The sequence below is a fragment of the Mytilus edulis genome, chromosome 4 (assembly GCF_963676685.1).
Source record: "Mytilus edulis chromosome 4, xbMytEdul2.2, whole genome shotgun sequence".
Lineage (NCBI taxonomy): Eukaryota > Metazoa > Mollusca > Bivalvia > Mytilida > Mytilidae > Mytilus > Mytilus edulis.
The window spans coordinates 42,636,237-42,656,455 of record NC_092347.1 but is presented as its reverse complement, the minus strand read 5'-3'; the positions used below and the strand labels follow the sequence as shown (position 1 = coordinate 42,656,455).

Below are 20,219 nucleotides of genomic sequence, written 5' to 3'. Positions count from 1 at the left end.
TGAAGTCATTTGGATTGATTATCTCCCCTTAAAACATTATACATACACAAAGAATAACCTACCATTACCTCAAAACTGACAGTATAAAACAAATCATTTTTCTTCACCCCCCATGAAGCCATTTGGATTGATTATCTCCCCTTAAAACATTATACATACACAAAGAATAACCTACCATTACCTCAAAACTTACAGTATAAAACAAATCTTTATTGTCACCCCCTATGAAGTCATATTTGGATTGATTATCTCCCCTTAACATATTAAAAACAAAGTATAACCTACCATTACCTCAAAACTGACAGTATAAAACAAATCTTTATTGTTCACCCCCTATGAAGTCATTTGGATTGATTATCTCCCCTTAAAACATTATACACAAAGAATCACCTACCATTACCTCAAAACTGACAGTATAAAATAAATCTTTATTGTCGCCCCCCATGAAGTCATTTGGATTGATTATCTCCCCTTAAAACATTATACATACACAAAGAATAACCTACAATTACCTCAAAACTGACAGTATAAAACAAATCTTTATTGTCACCCCCTATGAAGTAATTTGGATTGATTATCTCTCCTTAAAACATAATACATACACATAGAATAACCTACCATTACCTCAAAACTGACAGTATAAAACAAATCTTTATTGTCACCCCCTATGAAGTCATTTGGATTGATTATCTCCCCTTAAAACATTATACACAAAGTATAACCTACCATTACCTCAAAACTGACAGTATAAAACAAATCTTTATTGTCACTCCCTATGAAGTCATATTTGGATTGATTATCTCCCCTTAACATATTTTAAACAAAGTATAACCTACCACTACCACCAAATTGACAGTATAAAACAAATCTTTATTGTCACCCCCTATGAAGTCATTTGGATTGATTATCTACCCTTAAAACATTATACATACACAAAGTATAACCTACCATTACCTCAAAACTGACAGTATAAAACAAATCTTTATTGTTCACCCCCTATGAAGACATTTGGATTGATTATCTCCCCTTAAAACATTATACACAAAAAATAACCTACCATTACCTCAAAACTGACAGTATAAAACAAATCTTTATTGTCACCTCCTATGAAGTCATTTGGATTTATTATCTCCCCCAAAGACATTATACATACACAAAGAATAACCTACCATTACCTCCAAACTGACAATATAAAAGAAATCTTTATTGTCACCCCCTATGAAGTCATTTGGATTGATTATCTCCCCTTAAAACATTATACATACACAAAGAATAACCTACCATTACCTCAAAACTGACAGTATAAAACAAATCTTTATTGTCACCCCCTATGAAGTCATTTGGATTGATTATCTCCCCTTAAGACATTATACATACACAAAGAATAACCTACCATTACCTCAAAACTGACAATATAAAACAAATCTTTATTGTCACCCCCTATGAAGTCATTTGTATTGATTATCTCCCATTAAAACCTTATACATACACAAACAATAACCTACCATTACGTCAAAACTGACAGTATAAAACAAATCTTTATTGTCACCCCTTATGAAGTCATTTGGATTGATTATCTCCCCTTAAAACATTATACATACACAAAGAATAACCTACCATACCTCAAAACTGACAGTATAAAACAATCATTTTTGTTCACCCCTATGAAGCCATTTGGATTGATTATCTCCCCTTAAAACATTATACATACACAAAGAATAACCTACCATTACCTCAAAACTGACAGTATAAAACAAATCTTTATTGTCACCCCCTATGAAGTCATTTGGATTGAGTATCTCCCCTTAAAACATTATACATACAAAAAGAATAACCTACCATTACCTCAAAACTGACAGTATAAAACAAATCTTTATTGTCACCCCCTATGAAGTCATTTGGATTGATTATCTCCCCTTAAAACATTATACATACACAAAGAATAATCTACCATTACCTCAAAACTGACAGTATAAAACAAATCTTTATTGTCACCCCCTATGAAGTCATTTGGATTGATTATCTCCCCTTAAGACATTATACATACACAAAGAATAACCTACCATTACCTCAAAACTGACAGTATAAAACAAATCTTTATTGTCACCCCCTATGAAGTCATTTGGATTGATTATCTCCCCTTAAAACATTATACATACACAAAGAATAACCTACCATTACCTCAAAACTGAGAGTATAAAACAAATCATTTTTGTTCACCCCCCATGAAGCCATTTGGATTGATTATCTCCCCTTAAAACATTATACATACACAAAGAATAACCTACCATTACCTCAAAACTTACAGTATAAAACAAATCTTTATTGTCACCCCCTATGAAGTCATATTTGGATTGATTATCTCCCCTTAACATATTAAAAACAAAGTATAACCTACCATTACCTCAAAACTGACAGTATAAAACAAATCTTTATTGTTCACCCCCTATGAAGTCATTTGGATTGATTATCTCCCCTTAAAACATTATACACAAAGAATAACCTACCATTACCTCAAAACTCACAGTATCAAATAAATCTTTATTGTCACCCCCCATGAAGTCATTTGGATTGATTATCTCCCCTTAAAACATTATACATACACAAAGAATAACCTACCATTACCTCAAAACTGACAGTATAAAACAAATCTTTATTGTCACCCCCTATGAAGTCATTTGTATTGATTATCTCCCATTAAAACCTTATACATACACAAACAATAACCTACCATTACGTCAAAACTGACAGTATAAAACAAATCTTTATTGTCACCCCTTATGAAGTCATTTGGATTGATTATCTCCCCTTAAAACATTATACATACACAAAGAATAACCTACCATTACCTGAAAACTGACAGTATAAAACAATCATTTTTGTTCACCCCTATGAAGCCATTTGGATTGATTATCTCCCCTTAAAACATTATACATACACAAAGAATAACCTACCATTACCTCAAAACTGACAGTATAAAACAAATCTTTATTGTCACCCCCTATGAAGTCATTTGGATTGATTATCTCCCCTTAAGACATTATACATACACAAAGAATAACCTACCATTACCTCAAAACTGACAGTATAAAACAAATCTTTATTGTCACCCCCTATGAAGTCATTTGGATTGAGTATCTCCCCTTAAAACATTATACATACAAAAAGAATAACCTACCATTACCTCAAAACTGACAGTATCAAACAAATCTTTATTGTCACCCCCTATGAAGTCATTTGGATTGATTATCTCCCCTTAAAACATTATACATACACAAAGAATAATCTACCATTACCTCAAAACTGACAGTATAAAACAAATCTTTATTGTCACCCCCTATGAAGTCATTTGGATTGATTATCTCCCCTTAAAACATTATACACAAAGTATAACCCACCATTACCTCAAAACTGACAGTATAAAACAAATATTTATTGTCACTCCCTATGAAGTCATATTTGGATTGATTATCTCCCCTTAACATATTATTAACAAAGTATAACCTACCACTACCACAAAACTGACAGTATAAAACAAATCTTTATTGTCACCCCCTATGAAGTCATTTGGATTGATTATCTACCCTTAAAACATTATACATACACAAAGTATAACCTACCATTACCTCAAAACTGACAGTATAAAACAAATCTTTATTGTTCACCCCCTATGAAGACATTTGGATTGATTATCTCCCCTTAAAACATTATACACAAAGTATATATAACCTACCGTTACCTCAAAACTGACAGTATAAAACAAATCGTTATTGTTCACCCCCTATGAAGTCATTTGGATTAATTATCTCCCCTTAAGACATTATTCACAAAGTATAACCGGCCATTACCTCAAAACTGACAGTATAAAACAAATCTTTATTGTCACCCCTATGAAGTCATTTGGATTGATTATCTCCCCTTAAAACATTATACACAAAGTATAACCTACCATTATCTCAAAACTGAAGTATAAAACAAATCTTTATTGTTCACCCCCTATGAAGTCATTTGGATTGATTATCTCCCCTTAAAACATTATACATACACAAAGAATAACCTACCGTTACCTCAAAACTGACAGTATAAAACAAATCTTTATTGTCACCCCCTATGAAGTCATTTGGATTGATTATCTCCCCTTAAAACATTATACATACACAAAGAATAACCTACCGTTACCTCAAAACTGACAGTATAAAACAAATCTTTATTGTCACCCCCTATGAAGTCATTTGGATTGATTATCTCCCCTTAAAACATTATACATACACAAAGAATAACCTACCATTACCTCAAAACTGACAGTATAAAATAAATCTTTATTGTCACCCCTATGAAGTCATTACGATTGATTATCTCCCCTTAAAATATTATACATACACAAAGAATAACCTACCATTACCTCAAAATTGACAGTATAAAACAAATCTTTATTGTCACTCCCTATGAAGTCATTTTGATTGATTATCTCCCGTTTAAACATTATACACAAAGTATAACCTATCATAACCTCAAACCTGACAGTATAAAACAAATCTTTATTGTCACCCCCTATGAAGTCATTTGGATTGATTATCTCCCCTTAAAACATTATACATACACAAAGAATAACCTACCATTACCTCAAAACTGACAGTATAAAACAAATCTTTATTGTCCCCCCCTATGAAGTCATTTGGATTGATTATCTCCCCTTAATACATTTTTTATACAAAGTCTAACCTACCATTACCTCAAAACTGACAGTATAAAACAAATCTTTATTGTCACCCCCTATGAAGTCATTTGGATTGATTATCTCCCCTTAAAACATTATACATACAAAGAATAACCTACCATTACCTCAAACCTGACAGTATAAAACAAATCTTTATTGTCACCCCCTATGAAGTCATTTGGATTGATTATCTCCCCTTAAAACATTAAACATACACAAATAATAACCTACCATTACCTCAAAACTGACAGTATAAAATAAATCTTTATTGTTCACCCCCTATGAAGTCATTTGGATTGATTATCTCCCCTTAAAACATTATAAACAAAGTATAACCTACCATTACCTCAAAAATGACAGTATAAAACAAATCTTTATTGTCACCCCTATGAAGTCATTTTGATTGATTATCTCCCTTTAAAACATTATACACAAAGTATAACCTACCATTACCTCAAAACTGACAGTATAAAACAAATCTTTATTGTCACCCCTATGAAGTCATTATGATTGATTATCTCCCCTTCAAATATTATACATACACAAAGAATAACCTGCCATTACCTCAAAACTGACAGTATAAAACAAATCTTTATTGTCATCCCCTATGAATTTATTTGGATTGATTATCTCCCCTTAAAACATTATACATACACAAAGAATAACCTACCATTACCTCAAAACTGACAGTATAAAACAAATCTTTATTGTCACTCCCTATGAAGTCATTTTGATTGATTATCTCCCGTTTAAACATTATACACAAAGTATAACCTACCATTACCTCAAACCTGACAGTATAAAACAAATCTTTATTGTCACCCCCTATCAAGTCATTTGGATTGATTATCTCCCCTTAAAACATTATACATACAAAAAGAATAACCTACCATTACCTCAAAACTGACAGTATAAAACAAATCTTTATTGTCACTCCCTATGAAGTCACTTTGATTGATTTTCTCCCGTTTAAACATTATACACAAAGTATAACCTACCATTACCTCAAACCTGACAGTATAAAACAAATCTTTGTTGTCACCCCCTATGAAGTCATTTGGATTGATTATCTCCCCTTAAAACATTATACATACACAAAGAATAACCTACCATTACCTCAAAACTGACAGTATAAAATAAATCTTTATTGTCACCCCTATGAAGTCATTACGATTGATTATCTCCCCTTAAAATATTATACATACACAAAGAATAACCTACCATTACCTCAAAACTGACAGTATAAAACAAATCTTTATTGTCACCCCTATGAAGTCATTACGATTGATTATCTCCCGTTAAAACATTATACACAAAGAATAACCTACCATTACCTCAAAACTGACAGTATAAAATAAATCTTTATTGTCACCCCTATGAAGTCATTACGATTGATCATCTCCCCTTAAAATATTATACATACACAAAGAATAACCTACCATTACCTCAAAACTGACAGTATAAAACAAATCTTTATTGTCACCCCTATGAAGTCATTACGATTGATTATCTCCCCTTAAAATATTATACATACACAAAGAATAACCTGCCATTACCTCAAAACTGACAGTATAAAACAAATCTTTATTGTCATCCCCTATGAATTTATTTGGATTGATTATCTCCCCTTAAAACATTATACATACACAAAGAATAACCTACCATTACCTCAAAACTGACAGTATAAAACAAATCTTTATTGTCACTCCCTATGAAGTCATTTTGATTGATTATCTCCCGTTTAAACATTATACACAAAGTATAACCTACCATTACCTCAAACCTGACAGTATAAAACAAATCTTTATTGTCACCCCTATGAAGTCATTTGGATTGATTATCTCCCCTTAAAACATTATACATACACAAAGAATAACCTACCATTACCTCAAAACTGACAGTATAAAATAAATCTTTATTGTCACCCCTATGAAGTCATTACGATTGATTATCTCCCCTTAAAATATTATACATACACAAAGAATAACCTACCATTACCTCAAAACTGACAGTATAAAACAAATCTTTATTGTCACCCCTATGAAGTCATTACGATTGATTATCTCCCCTTAAAATATTATACATACACAAAGAATAACCTACCATTACCTCAAAACTGACAGTATAAAACAAATCTTTATTGTTCACCCCCTATGAAGTCATTTGGATTGATTATCTCCCCTTAAAACATTATAAACAAAGTATAACCTACCATTACCTCAAAACTGACAGTATAAAACAAATCTTTATTGTCACCCCTATGAAGTCATTTTGATTCATTATCTCCCGTTAAAACATTATACACAAAGTATAACCTACCATTACCTCAAAACTGACAGTATAAAACAAATCTTTATTGTCACCCCTATGAAGTCATTACGATTGATTATCTCCCCTTAAAACAATATACATACACAAAGAATAACCTACCATTACCTCAAACCTGACAGTATAAAACAAATCTTTATTGTCACCCCCTATGAAGTCATTTGGATTGATTATCTCCCCTTAAAACATTATACATACACAAAGAATAACCTACCATTACCTCAAAACTGACAGTATAAAACAAATCTTTATTGTCCCCCCCCCCCCCCCCCCTATGAAGTCATTTGGATTGATTATCTCCCCTTAATACATTTTTTATACAAAGTCTAACCTACCATTACCTCAAAACTGACAGTATAAAACAAATCTTTATTGTCACCCCCTATGAAGTCATTTGGATTGATTATCTCCCCTTAAAACATTATACATACACAAAGAATAACCTACCATTACCTCAAACCTGACAGTATAAAACAAATCTTTATTGTCACCCCCTATGAAGTCATTTGGATTGATTATCTCCCCTTAAAACATTAAACATACACAAATAATAACCTACCATTACCTCAAAACTGACAGTATAAAATAAATCTTTATTGTTCACCCCCTATGAAGTCATTTGGATTGATTATCTCCCCTTAAAACATTATAAACAAAGTATAACCTACCATTACCTCAAAAATGACAGTATAAAACAAATCATTATTGTCACCCCTATGAAGTCATTTTGATATATTATCTCCCGTTAAAACATTATACACAAAGTCTAACCTACCATTACCTCAAAACTGACAGTATAAAACAAATCTTTATTGTCACCCCTATGAAGTCATTATGATTGATTATCTCCCCTTAAAATATAATACATACACAAAGAATAACCTACCATTACCTCAAAACTGACAGTATAAAACAAATCTTTATTGTCATCCCCTATGAATTTATTTGGATTGATTATCTCCCCTTAAAACATTATACATACACAAAGAATAACCTACCATTACCTCAAAACTGACAGTATAAAACAAATCTTTATTGTCACTCCCTATGAAGTCATTTTGATTGATTATCTCCCGTTTAAACATTATACACAAAGTATAACCTACCATTACCTCAAACCTGACAGTATAAAACAAATCTTTATTGTCACCCCTATGAAGTCATTTGGATTGATTATCTCCCCTTAAAACATTATACATACAAAAAGAATAACCTACCATTACCTCAAAACTGACAGTATAAAACAAATCTTGATTGTCACTCCCTATGAAGTCATTTTGATTGATTTTCTCCTGTTTAAACATTATACACAAAGTATAACCTACCATTACCTCAAACCTGACAGTATAAAACAAATCTTTATTGTCACCCCTATGAAGTCATTTGGATTGATTATCTCCCCTTAAAACATTATACATACACAAAGAATAACCTACCATTACCTCAAAACTGACAGTATAAAATAAATCTTTATTGTCACCCCTATGAAGTCATTACGATTGATTATCTCCCCTTAAAATATTATACATACACAAAGTATAACCTACCATTACCTCAAAACTGACAATATAAAACAAATATTTATTGTCACCCCCTATGAAGTCATTTGGATTGATTATGTACTATATATACCATGGTTTTTACGAGTTAACATATTTAAACAAACGAATCCGAAGGATGAGTTTGTTTAAATATGTTAATGAGTAAAACACATGGTATATAAAACTTTTAATATAAATAAAATGATTGACAGCTTCAAAACCTTCAACTAATATTGGAAATTGATCACGTTACAGTTTTATCCAATGAAATGGAAGCTCGCGCAAGTCACTTTTGCGCTTCGTGTATGATCGTCTGTGTACTTTATGTAATAGAACCCCTGAATTTGCAGAAAGTAAAGAAAATGTCGGATTTTCCCTGATTTGTTTTTAGTTTTGCGCCCCGTGTATGATTGTAGGCGCAGGTAATTTCATAATGTCATCAGACTGAGGTAAACAAAAATGTCGAATTCCAGCGACAAGGATTAAATAATTATTCTAATGACGGTAAGAATTGTTTTTTTGTTTGTTTTCAATGTATCATACAAATTAATCATATTTTACAGAATTTTCATCTAATTGAAAAATGCTTCTCTTCCGTTATTTTATTAGATTATTGTTTATTTATTAAAACACAATTTTAATGATAAAATAATATTTTAACAGTGGCGGATCCAGGGGCCTAGATAGTGTGCGTCCCCTAATCATGTTTTTTCACAGATATCTGTAGTCGATATTTATTCCTTTTTGTATAGGTACCCCCCTTTTTAAATCGAATTTAAATTGAATTTTCGCAAAGGAAATGATAGTGTTACATTTTATTTTTTTCAAAACTGAAAAAAGAAACATTTAGTAATTGTTTCCAAAATTAAGGGAATTCGTAACAATTCTGTGTAGTTTGAAAAGGGTTTCTTGAAATGTGGTACACATAATTTATTGCACTAAGTTTTTCTTATAAAATGAAAACAAATGAAGATCTTGACCTCTTATTACGTTTTACAGTTTCCTAAATATTTTAGAGGCGGATACATTTAAAAAAAAAGGTGGAGCTTCAGCCATGGAATAACACGAAAATGAATATGTTATACCATGGCTGAAGCTCCGCCTTTTTTCCTTTGGATTCTAGTCGAGTTGCATATTTAATTAGCAAAGTATGGTACAACATAAATTTGCATATAATATACCATGGTTTTCCCTCACCACACTTTTTAAGCAAATTATTTCATAAAAACATCAAAGGAAAAAATCCAATTTTTGTTACAACTCCCCTTAACACATTATAAACAAAGTATAACCTACCATTACCTCTAACCTGAGAGGATAAAACAAATCTTTATTGTTCACCCCATATGAAGTCATTTGGATTGATTATCTCCCCTTAAAACATTATACACAAAGTATAACCTACCATTACCTCAAACATTACAGTATAAAATAATCTTTTTGTTCACCCCCTATGAAGTCCATTGGATTGATTATCTCCCCTTAAGGTCAAGGATCAGTAAATAAACTAGTCCATAGATTTTTTTAAAATTTAAAACTCAATTAGATATTGAAAATATACATCAGAAAATGTTAAAAAAAAGTATGTGTCACCGACTTCATTTTCAAGAAAAATCCATTTTTAAAATGGTCTGAGAGGGTACTAAATTACATTGAATAGATAGGGTAAATCTATATTTTTCTTCTACAATTTTCGGTTTCTGGTATAAATCACGAGAACCGCTCCATAGAATTTTTTTTTAAATTAAATATTTTTTAACTCTTTGTCTTTCGAATTAAATGATATTAAAAAAAAATATGGTCACCGACTTCGTTTTCCCTGTAGAAGCGACCCAAACCCAACATTTTGGCAAAAAAAACCATCAAAATTTGTGACGTCGTAATTTTTATTACATAACGTCAAGTTATCATTCTAATAATTTCCAACGTTCTTCGTGTTGATTATGCATGATGATTATGTGTTTCGTATTGATAGATGCTTTTTATCATAAGAGTCTGGATAATTATCATAAATTTTTATTTAGTATTACCAATATTCTTTATTCTTAATATTTTAGCACCCCATTATACACTTTTTCTTTTTTTTCCTTTTTTTGCATTTATTCTGCAATTTTTTCCTATTTTTGTGTATTCCGTAAACCCCAATCAGACCGTCTTTTATGGAACATTTAAAAAAGAAATTATACGTTGTAAAAAATGTGATACATGTATGTTCATTATCAATATACATATCTAAAACAATTACTAATTCAGACAAAAATATGTTGCAAGTACATGAACGCAAAAATGTAAAAACTTAAAAATAGAAATCATCAGGGTTACTGTCTACAAGTTGACACAATAAAAGATGTAATTGAAGCTATATTTTTTATGCCCCCCTCAACTACCCCTGTACGTCTGTCCATCCGTCATTCTGTCTGGCCGCCGTCCTTCCGTCCGTCCGTCCCCCTTCATAGTTTATAGTTATTTCGCAAAACATCTACAGTTTGAATCCTAGAACGTACTTTGCTGTCTGTTTGCATGTGGTCAGGGTTTTGATCTTTATTAATATTTGCTCTAATTAGAGATAGTTGAACTTTGTCATTTTTGGGTAACCAATTCATAAATCTCTTAGACTATCTTGTAAGTCATCTGTTTACACTTTTTCTCCGTTCCGATATATGATTTGGCCACTTTTGAAAATAAAACTTTTTTTTTCAGCAGCGGAACATGTATTAGCTTGTGTTTTGGTACTATATCATGACAGAACGTGTTCTGTCCATATACTGCTGCTTAACATAGCACATATAAACAAACATTATATCAATGATTCTACAAATTCTTGAAAGAGTGTCGTGTGGTTATTTATACATCTTCAAGTTAATAAGTAAAACACGCAGACAAACTGACATCTTTGTTAATATCTTTTTTGTTCTGTATAAAATTTATTGTATACAAGTCTACAAAAACGTTTTAAAAAGTTTACTAAATGGTTATTGTTCCATAAGTGTACATATGTATGCTCGAAGTATATATAGAATCAGTACATGATACACAACATGCAATAAATAAAGGGGAGGGGTAGTAATGACAGGAAACTAAATTAAACTAAGGCTTTGATGAATGTAAACTTTAATAAAACTGAAAGTTAAATAAGGGGAACAGGAAAATAAGAATATATTGCATCACTTACAACAACCTTTAAATTGACCAGCTAGGGTACATTTTTTTTATTCGGTTAATTTTTACCCATACATATATAACAATTTCCTTTGAGGAGACAACCATACGAATCAATACTATTAGGATACTAAGCCCTGTATAAATCTTCAAACCATATACTATTTATACATGTATCTATTGAAAGATTTGTGTTCTATTTTTAACATCGAAATTGCAGACGTGAAAGAAAGCACCATTACAAAAAAAAACAACGTTAGATTACAAAATGTAGCGATGAATTAATGATCGTGAAACATCATTTATACTTATTTTTAATTTGTTATAGTCTAAAAACTGTGTATGAATATTAAACTATTGTTCCAACCGTGAACAAGGTTAATTAATTTTTAAAAAGTGACTGTATTATAGTTTAGTGTCATCTATGACTGACTGACAGCAGCGGCGAATTTATGACCAGTATTAGTTTATGTGGTTCATTTCCTTTTCTCTAATTTGAAAATATTTTTACGTGTTCCGACTGGTGTGATAATTTTCAAAATATGGGAGATATAGTCTTACCGTACAATACTAAGTTTTAACTTTAGTATTAATGTCCAAAACTTGCACCCCTTCTACTTATTTTCTGCTATACGATGTCTTTTCCCAATGAATATAGGGTTTTTGAAAGGACAGTTTTGACATAGTACATATAGTATACTTCCGAGACCACACTGTTTTTTCTCATCACAATTATGTAAAAATAGTAGTGAGCAACAGTTTTCACACTTGTTTTACACTCTACCACCCTACGTCCTGATTTTCATTTTGAAGATCATGTTCAGGACTGTTTTCATATTCATTTTCAATATTTAATTTAAGAAAAACAAGTTCATTCTCCTAGAAGTAACATACTTTCCGTCAAATTTACCGGCCCGAGACCACAATTAATTCCTCTTTATAACATTTTTTCGCATTAAAAAAGTTTTGCCTATTCTTTTTGTCTAATTTTTTGTGTGTGTAATGTACAGTACAAGTCCAAATATATATGCAATTTTCAGAAAAATTGCATGTTTACATCATACAAATTTGGCCAATACACATCCATACCCCTATAGGCAAGTTACAAGAGATGATCCGAAAATTGTAAATATTACCTTTTTGCACCTGGCCTAATCACTCTTTCCTTATTAAAATCAGTTAAAATAAAACATCTAAAAGTTTATTTCAGCTCTCTTCTTTCATTTCCACCCCAGAAAAGCTAAGAAATGAATGAGAAAGGAAAAGAAAAAAAATAAAGAAAAAATACACTATAATTAAAGGGAACTATATTCGTGAACAACGAAAAGCGGGGTCATTAATTGTGGTCTTGGGCCTACAGTTGACGTTGTCCCATCGAAAAGTCGCGGGATGCAATTTTAATATTGCAAAATCTGGTCAAAGGGACGTAATTTGTACAAAACGTCGCAATATTTCGCGGAATCCGCTAGATGGCATTCATTTACTGTTACTTGACCTTAATACATTATACATAAAGTATAACCTACCGTTACCTCAAACCTGACAGTATAAAACGCATCTTTATTTTTCACCGCCTATGAAGTCATTTCGATTGATTATCTCCCCTTAATACATTATACACAAACTATAACCTTTCTTTAACTCCAACATTACAGTATGAAACAAATCTTTTTGTTTACCCCGTATGAAGTTAATTGAATTGGATTGATTATCTCCCATAAAACAATCATACACAAAGTATAACTTACCAATACCTCAAACCTGAATAAATCAAATCTCTATTGTTCACCCAATATGAAGTCATTTGGAGTGATTATCTCCCCTAAATACATTATACACAAAGTATATGTAACCTACTGTTACTTCAAACCTGACAATATGAAACAAATCTTTATTGTTCACAACCTATTAAGCCATTTCAATTGATTATCTCCCCTTTATATATTATGCACAAAGTATTACCTACCGTTACCTCAAACCTGACAGTATAAAACAAATCTCTATTGTTCATCCCCTATGAAGACTTTTGGATTGATTTTCTCCCCTTAATACATTATACACAAATTATATATTACCAACCGTTACCTCAAACCTGACAGTATAAAACAAATCTTTATTGTTCTCATTTCAATTGATTATCTCCCCTTAATACATTATACACAAAGTACAACCTTTCGTTACATATGTACTTCAAACCTGACAGTATAAAACAAATCTTTACTGTTCACCCCTTATGAAGTCATTTGGAATGATTATCTCCCATTTATACATTATACACAAAGTATAACCTTCCCTTACCTCAAACCTGACAGCATAAAACAATTTTTTAGTTCGCCACCTATGAAGTCATTGAATTGATTATCTCCCCTTAAAACACTATACACAAAGTATAACCTACCATTACCTCAAACATTACAGTATAAAACAAATCTCTGTTGTTCACCGAAAATGAAGTCATTTGGATTAATTATCTCCCCTGAAAACATTATACACAAAGTATAACCTACCATTACCTCAAACATAACAATATAAAACCAATCTTTTTGTTCACCCCTATGAAGTCAATTGGATTGATTATCTCCCCTTAATACATTATACACAAATTATATATAACCTACTGTTACCTCAAACCTGACAGTGTAAAACAATCTTTTTGTTCACCCCTATAAAGTCATTCGGATTGATTATCTCCCCTTAATACATTATAAACAAAGTATCATCTACCGTTACCTCAAACCTAACAGCATAAAACAATATTTTTGTTCACCCCCTATAAAGTCATCTGGATTAATTATCTCCCCTTAATACATTATACACAAGGTATAATTATATAACCTATGGTTACCTCAAACCTGACAGTACTAAGCAAATCTTTATTGTGACACCACCTATGAAGTCATTTCAATTGATTATTTCCCCTTAATACATTATACACAAAGTATAACTTACCGTTACCTCAAACCTGACAGTATAAAACAAATCTTTATTGTTCACCCCTAGAAAGTTATTTGGATTGATTATCAATATCTCCCCTTAATACATTATACACAAAGTATATAAAACCTACCGTTACCTCAAACCTGACAGTGTAAAACAAATCTTTATTGTTCACTCCCTATGAAGTCATTTAGATTGATTATCTCCTTTTAATACAATATACGCAAAGTATAACCTACCGTTACCTCAAATTGATAGTATAAAACAAATCTTTATTGTTCACCTCCTATGAAGTCATTTGGATTGATTATCTCCCCTTAATACTGTGACAAGTAACCCCCAGGGCATATATTTTTACAGAGGTTGACCCTGAGGTCACTCCAATGTCTTGCTATCGCCTAAATTTCCATCATGCATAAATTTTTTTGTTGCTTTTTCTAATTCCTGCATTTGTGCAGAATGCAGAAATCTACTTGTTGTTGTGAGACTTTTAGTAGTCTAGTAAAATATAGGAACTCAAGGAACACAATACCAATATTTCATTTTAAATAATTCTTTGTCTTTGATTATACTGAATTAATGTTACCTGATGCATTGTGTTTCTTTTTTAACATTGAACATGACGTCATATCTTAAACAACGTCCCAAGTAAAATCTCTAACAACAGAATAAAAATCGGAAAAGTTACCGTATTTCTGTTTCTTTTTTTTAACAATTATGCAAGTAACAAAAAAAATAATTCATAGACTTCGTCCCCAAACACAGGCCTGCCTCATATTATATAAATACATGATACATACAACCATAATATTAATATAATATATAACAACAAACCAGTGTATTCTCTTTATTATTATTATATTAGTATAATAGTCCAAGGTTTGTATCACTACAATATGATAGTTATTATCATGAGGATGAATTTCCTGTCATTTATTCATCATCCAAGCACGAACTTGTATCAGAAAAAAATATCTATAAATTAACCTGTTTCAGGTATAACATGTGATCTGTTTCTGTGACATGTGCTTTTGACCATCCACAAGAACCTGCGGTCATCTGATGTTCAGTACTTCAGTACTTTGATTTTATATTTGTATTCTCAGATCTGCAGTGACATCACAACATGTAACTGACCAATCAATGATAAGCATTTGTGTTATGTAAACAATGCTGAGAGGTGATGCAGATAAGAATCCTCTAGATTTTCCATAGACTTTAATGCAAATTAATTTAATTGATAATTATCGTTACCAGTTGAATATATAGTAATGTTACGCTTTTAATATTGTTAAAGACACTATATTACATCTCCATTTTGATTAACATACAATAACCTCTGGTTAAAAAAATAATCAGGAATATAAATAATCAGTAATCACCTTCAAATAGATGAACAAACTAGAGGATTCCTGTTGGCATCACCCCCTGAAAAATGTAAATGCCAGGATGTCCGGATCTGAGAATTATGATGTAAATATATTTTTTCCTTGTTATAGATAAGACATATATATTATGTTTAAAATTGTTGATAATGTTATTTATTCTATATGAGTGCTAAGTTCCTATGATAATAGGACTTTACTGTTTGTTTATTGTTTATGTAGTGATATTATCATAAAGTATTCCAAGTCAGGAATGTTTTCATTTTTGCATAAATTGTAAACATCAAGATTTTGTTAAAATTACTTTGAATTTCCATATTTTTATGTTTATCTAGTCATTGCAAATGTTTTAATAATTGTGTTTGTTTATTAACTTGTACCAACAAATGGGTAGAAAATGAGGAATATTGTAATATAATAGAGACTTGTTTAATTTTGAGAAAGTTCCCGTACTTTTTCATCTGAAACTTTTTCGGGATCACTTTAGACATCTACTGTCTGTCAGTTTTGGACAATGACAGCCAAACTTACATATATACACTCTTTTCTAAATTCGAGTTCTAGAATTTACTTTTCCCCACTGAAGGTTATGCATTTTGTTTAAACTTGTCGATCTTCGTATATGTTGACAGCATGTATCGCCATTCCTTCAGACGAAAGGCTAACTCGAATAATTCTGCGCCCTCTAGCGGCCTATGTCCTCTCGAGTATCGATAGTGAGTCGGAATATAACGACTGGATTATTCGGGTTAACGAAAGGCTAGCGATTTCATTGGTCGATTAAAAGAATAAAGTATTTTACCTTATTTTTTGTTGAAACTGTTACAATAATGTTTTATTTTACGATTAATTTTAGAAAATGTAAAAGTTTATATTTTAATAATTTTGTATTCTTTGTCGTTTCAACTTGATAAAGAATGGAGCTTTTTGATTGGCTATCAGTGCAAGATGAGGCACTTAAGGGTAGATAGTGACAGAATATAAGTTCCCCTATAATATTTGTTCCAAAGAACTTTTAGCATATAACAAAAGTTCCATTGGGAACTTTACTTATATAATATTTTATCCAATGCTATAAGACAATTTCCTTCACAAAGGATAAAATATTACATAAGGAAAGTTCCCAATGGAACTTTTGTTATATGCTAAAAGTTCTTAGAATAAATATTATGGACAATGTTTTATATATTCATGATATTATAATGAAAGTTCCAGGAATATTTGTTATATTATAAAAGTTCTGGAAATATTTGTTATTATAAAAGTTATAAGAATATTTGATATATTATAAAAGTTCCAGCGGCATATTTGGAATATTGGCTATATTATAAATTTTCCAGGAATAGTTATCATGGTTATTAGATAATGAAAGTTCTTGAAATATTTATTGTATGATCAAAGTTTTAGGAATATATACTACAATATTATAGATTATTTCTAGCTACAAATGTGTGGAATTAAATTTCCAATAATAAAGTAGACATTTTCACCTGAAATTTGCCACACGGTGGCTAACTTCATGCTTGACTAAAGTTTTAGCATATCTTTCTTCATTGGTACAGACTAAAGGATTCTTTAGTTAAGTCACAGTGGGGCATGCAGTGATAAAATATTAAAAATATATATCCTAACCTTGCTTAGAATAAGAGCCTGTAAAAGTTTTGTTGTATTCCTCAGACTCCATCTTTGTATGTACTACATGTACAGGTAAATATCATGTGAGGTGAACATTAATTGAGATTCTTCTTCTTCTTCTTCTTCTTTAATCAGGTGTAAAGAAATCAAATGACACTCTTTCTTTAAAGGAACAAATATTTTGACACCATATGATATTTTAGTTCCAGGAAAATACCTTATGAAAGTGGAAATAATATTATGTAATGTTTGTTCCCAAGAACTTTTATTATCCATAGTTTTTTCCAGGGGGGGAACAAGTATTATGCGGAACAAATTTATGTTCACAGATCCATCTTCTTCTTCTTCTGGTATTTTGTTCCGTCCACGTTGGGACAACCTCAATTGAGTAGAATTTTCTTTCTTCAATATCTACAGCCAACAGTAATAAAAATCATGTCAATAATATCCATCACCACATTTATATACACTATATATATACACCATATCAAGGAATTGTATATTTAAATATACAATTCCTTGACCAATTCCTTGACCATATATAATATACACAATATCAATCACAGTCATTCACGGTAAAATTAGCACTAAATGTTCCCGGCACACTAACAATATACTTATACCCAAAAACAATTAGCAAGGAGGCAATTGTGCATCAAGTCAATGAATAGTAAGTTGGTTTATTGAAGTAAAAACAATCATTCTAAAATACGATCTAGGAAATGCAAGTGAGTGGCTAGATATTCAGATGAAAAAGGATGAACTGTTAAATAAAGCTAAAAAAAAAAAGGTATCAGTGCCTACTGGATTGAGCGAATAACATCTCTAGCTAAGCTCTATACCGGCCTTCGATACCTTAACAGTGATATATTCATGCCAGGAAAAATACATCCAATATTGCGAATCAAGCACCAATCTCCACTGAAGAGACAGCAAGAGAGTACCTACCAAGGTCAAACTATTAACTGGAACTTATATGCTACAACCTTTTAAGATATAAGCCGATATACAAAGAAGGAACTGAAGATCATTGTATAGCCTGTGACTTTAAAGAAGAGACATTAGAACATTTGCTTATAGAATGTGAAGCGTGAAATTACCTGCAAGATCCAATACTACAAACAATTAAGAACCTACTAACCACAAATGGGAATGTGCGTGAAGAAGATCTCACATGTGAAATGACAATTCAAGTATTAATGAACATTACAAAAATACAAAAGATATACAGAGTCACATCTGACCTGATGTCTCAAATAGAACTCCAATCAAGAAGACTAGTGTTCCTCATACACGACTTCTTATTAAATCTTAAGAGTTTCAGTTCATAAATATTCTGTGAATTAACTGAAAATAGTTGTAAAAACATCATCTTTCATTTGCTCTCATAATATACAGTGAATAAATTAGAGTCAAATTAACAGTTTAAAGATATATATAAAGGCGAATTTATCAAGGTCAAAGACCAAAAATCTTCCCGTCTTTTTTTCATTTTGTGAATTATCTAAAAAATGAATATGTGACCTAATCTGTATATGTTATCACATTAAATATCAGTAGACCAAAAAACAAAAAAACAAAAATATATATATCTATACTATTAAACGAGAAGACCTCATTTTGGGTGTCGCTTCTCCTCCTTCCACAATAAATTGATCATTGTGACTATATGTCCTATAGGTACCATGCATAGTCGCATTTGTCATCCATTCTTATGATTATTCAGTTGCGGTTATTTTGGGAGAAAAACGGGAAAAAGAAGTCCGGATATGTGTCCGTCATCACTCCGGCTTTTATTCATAGACAACTTCCTCTTCCGTTTATATTTCCAGAAGTTTGTTAAATTTACATTACATACCCTATATTATCATGTTTTATTTAAGATTCATTGCCTGAATCGTTAGAATGTTGTCCCAAGTGTAAGCAACGACCCAGGCTGTGTGAAAATAAGCACAATCATTTTTGTTATTCATTGTCCCAAGTGTAAGCAACGACCATGGCCAGGCTGTGTGAAAATAAACACAATCATTTTTGTCATTCACTTATCGTCACGTAGATAACGACACAGGCATAGCCTAAATTATCATGTTTTATTTCGGGATCGAAAAAAAAATATGCTCCGATCGACAGCCCCTCAAATTAGCCTTAGTGGGTATTAGTCATTTATACATGATTCAAATCCAACAATTGGCATGTCAATAAGGCTCTCAAAAAAAACCACTGATGAATTGTCATAGAAGCATATTGTTTAGACTAATAATGGTCTATATATAAGCAGTTACATTTATTTCATGTTTGAAACGGTGCAAATTTTTAATTTGATTTGACTTTTACCAAAAGAAGCATTGTAGCAAAGGAGAAGAATAATTGTGGTCGTAGGCCAGAAACACGAATATAATTGAATTTAACAGAAAGGAAACAAATATCGGACTTTGGTAAAAGGGAGGTATACCTTCTATTTAATTCTCCATACATAATATATTTTACAAAAAATCATCCTGCAATAGTTCACAAGCT

The 20,219-nt window shown here is 31.2% G+C and overlaps 1 protein-coding gene across 1 annotated transcript in view; it reads right to left on the bottom strand.

The window, feature by feature from the left end:
• Window positions 1–17,766, bottom strand: part of LOC139521894 (uncharacterized) — a 43,664-nt gene extending 25,898 nt beyond the window's left edge. The window contains exon 1 of the mRNA XM_071315603.1: window positions 17,700–17,766. Coding sequence (XP_071171704.1) covers window positions 17,700–17,751 — 52 coding nt within the window. The 5' untranslated portion in view covers window positions 17,752–17,766. The remainder of the gene's footprint in view (window positions 1–17,699) is intronic.
• Between the last annotated feature and the right edge of the window lie 2,453 nt (window positions 17,767–20,219).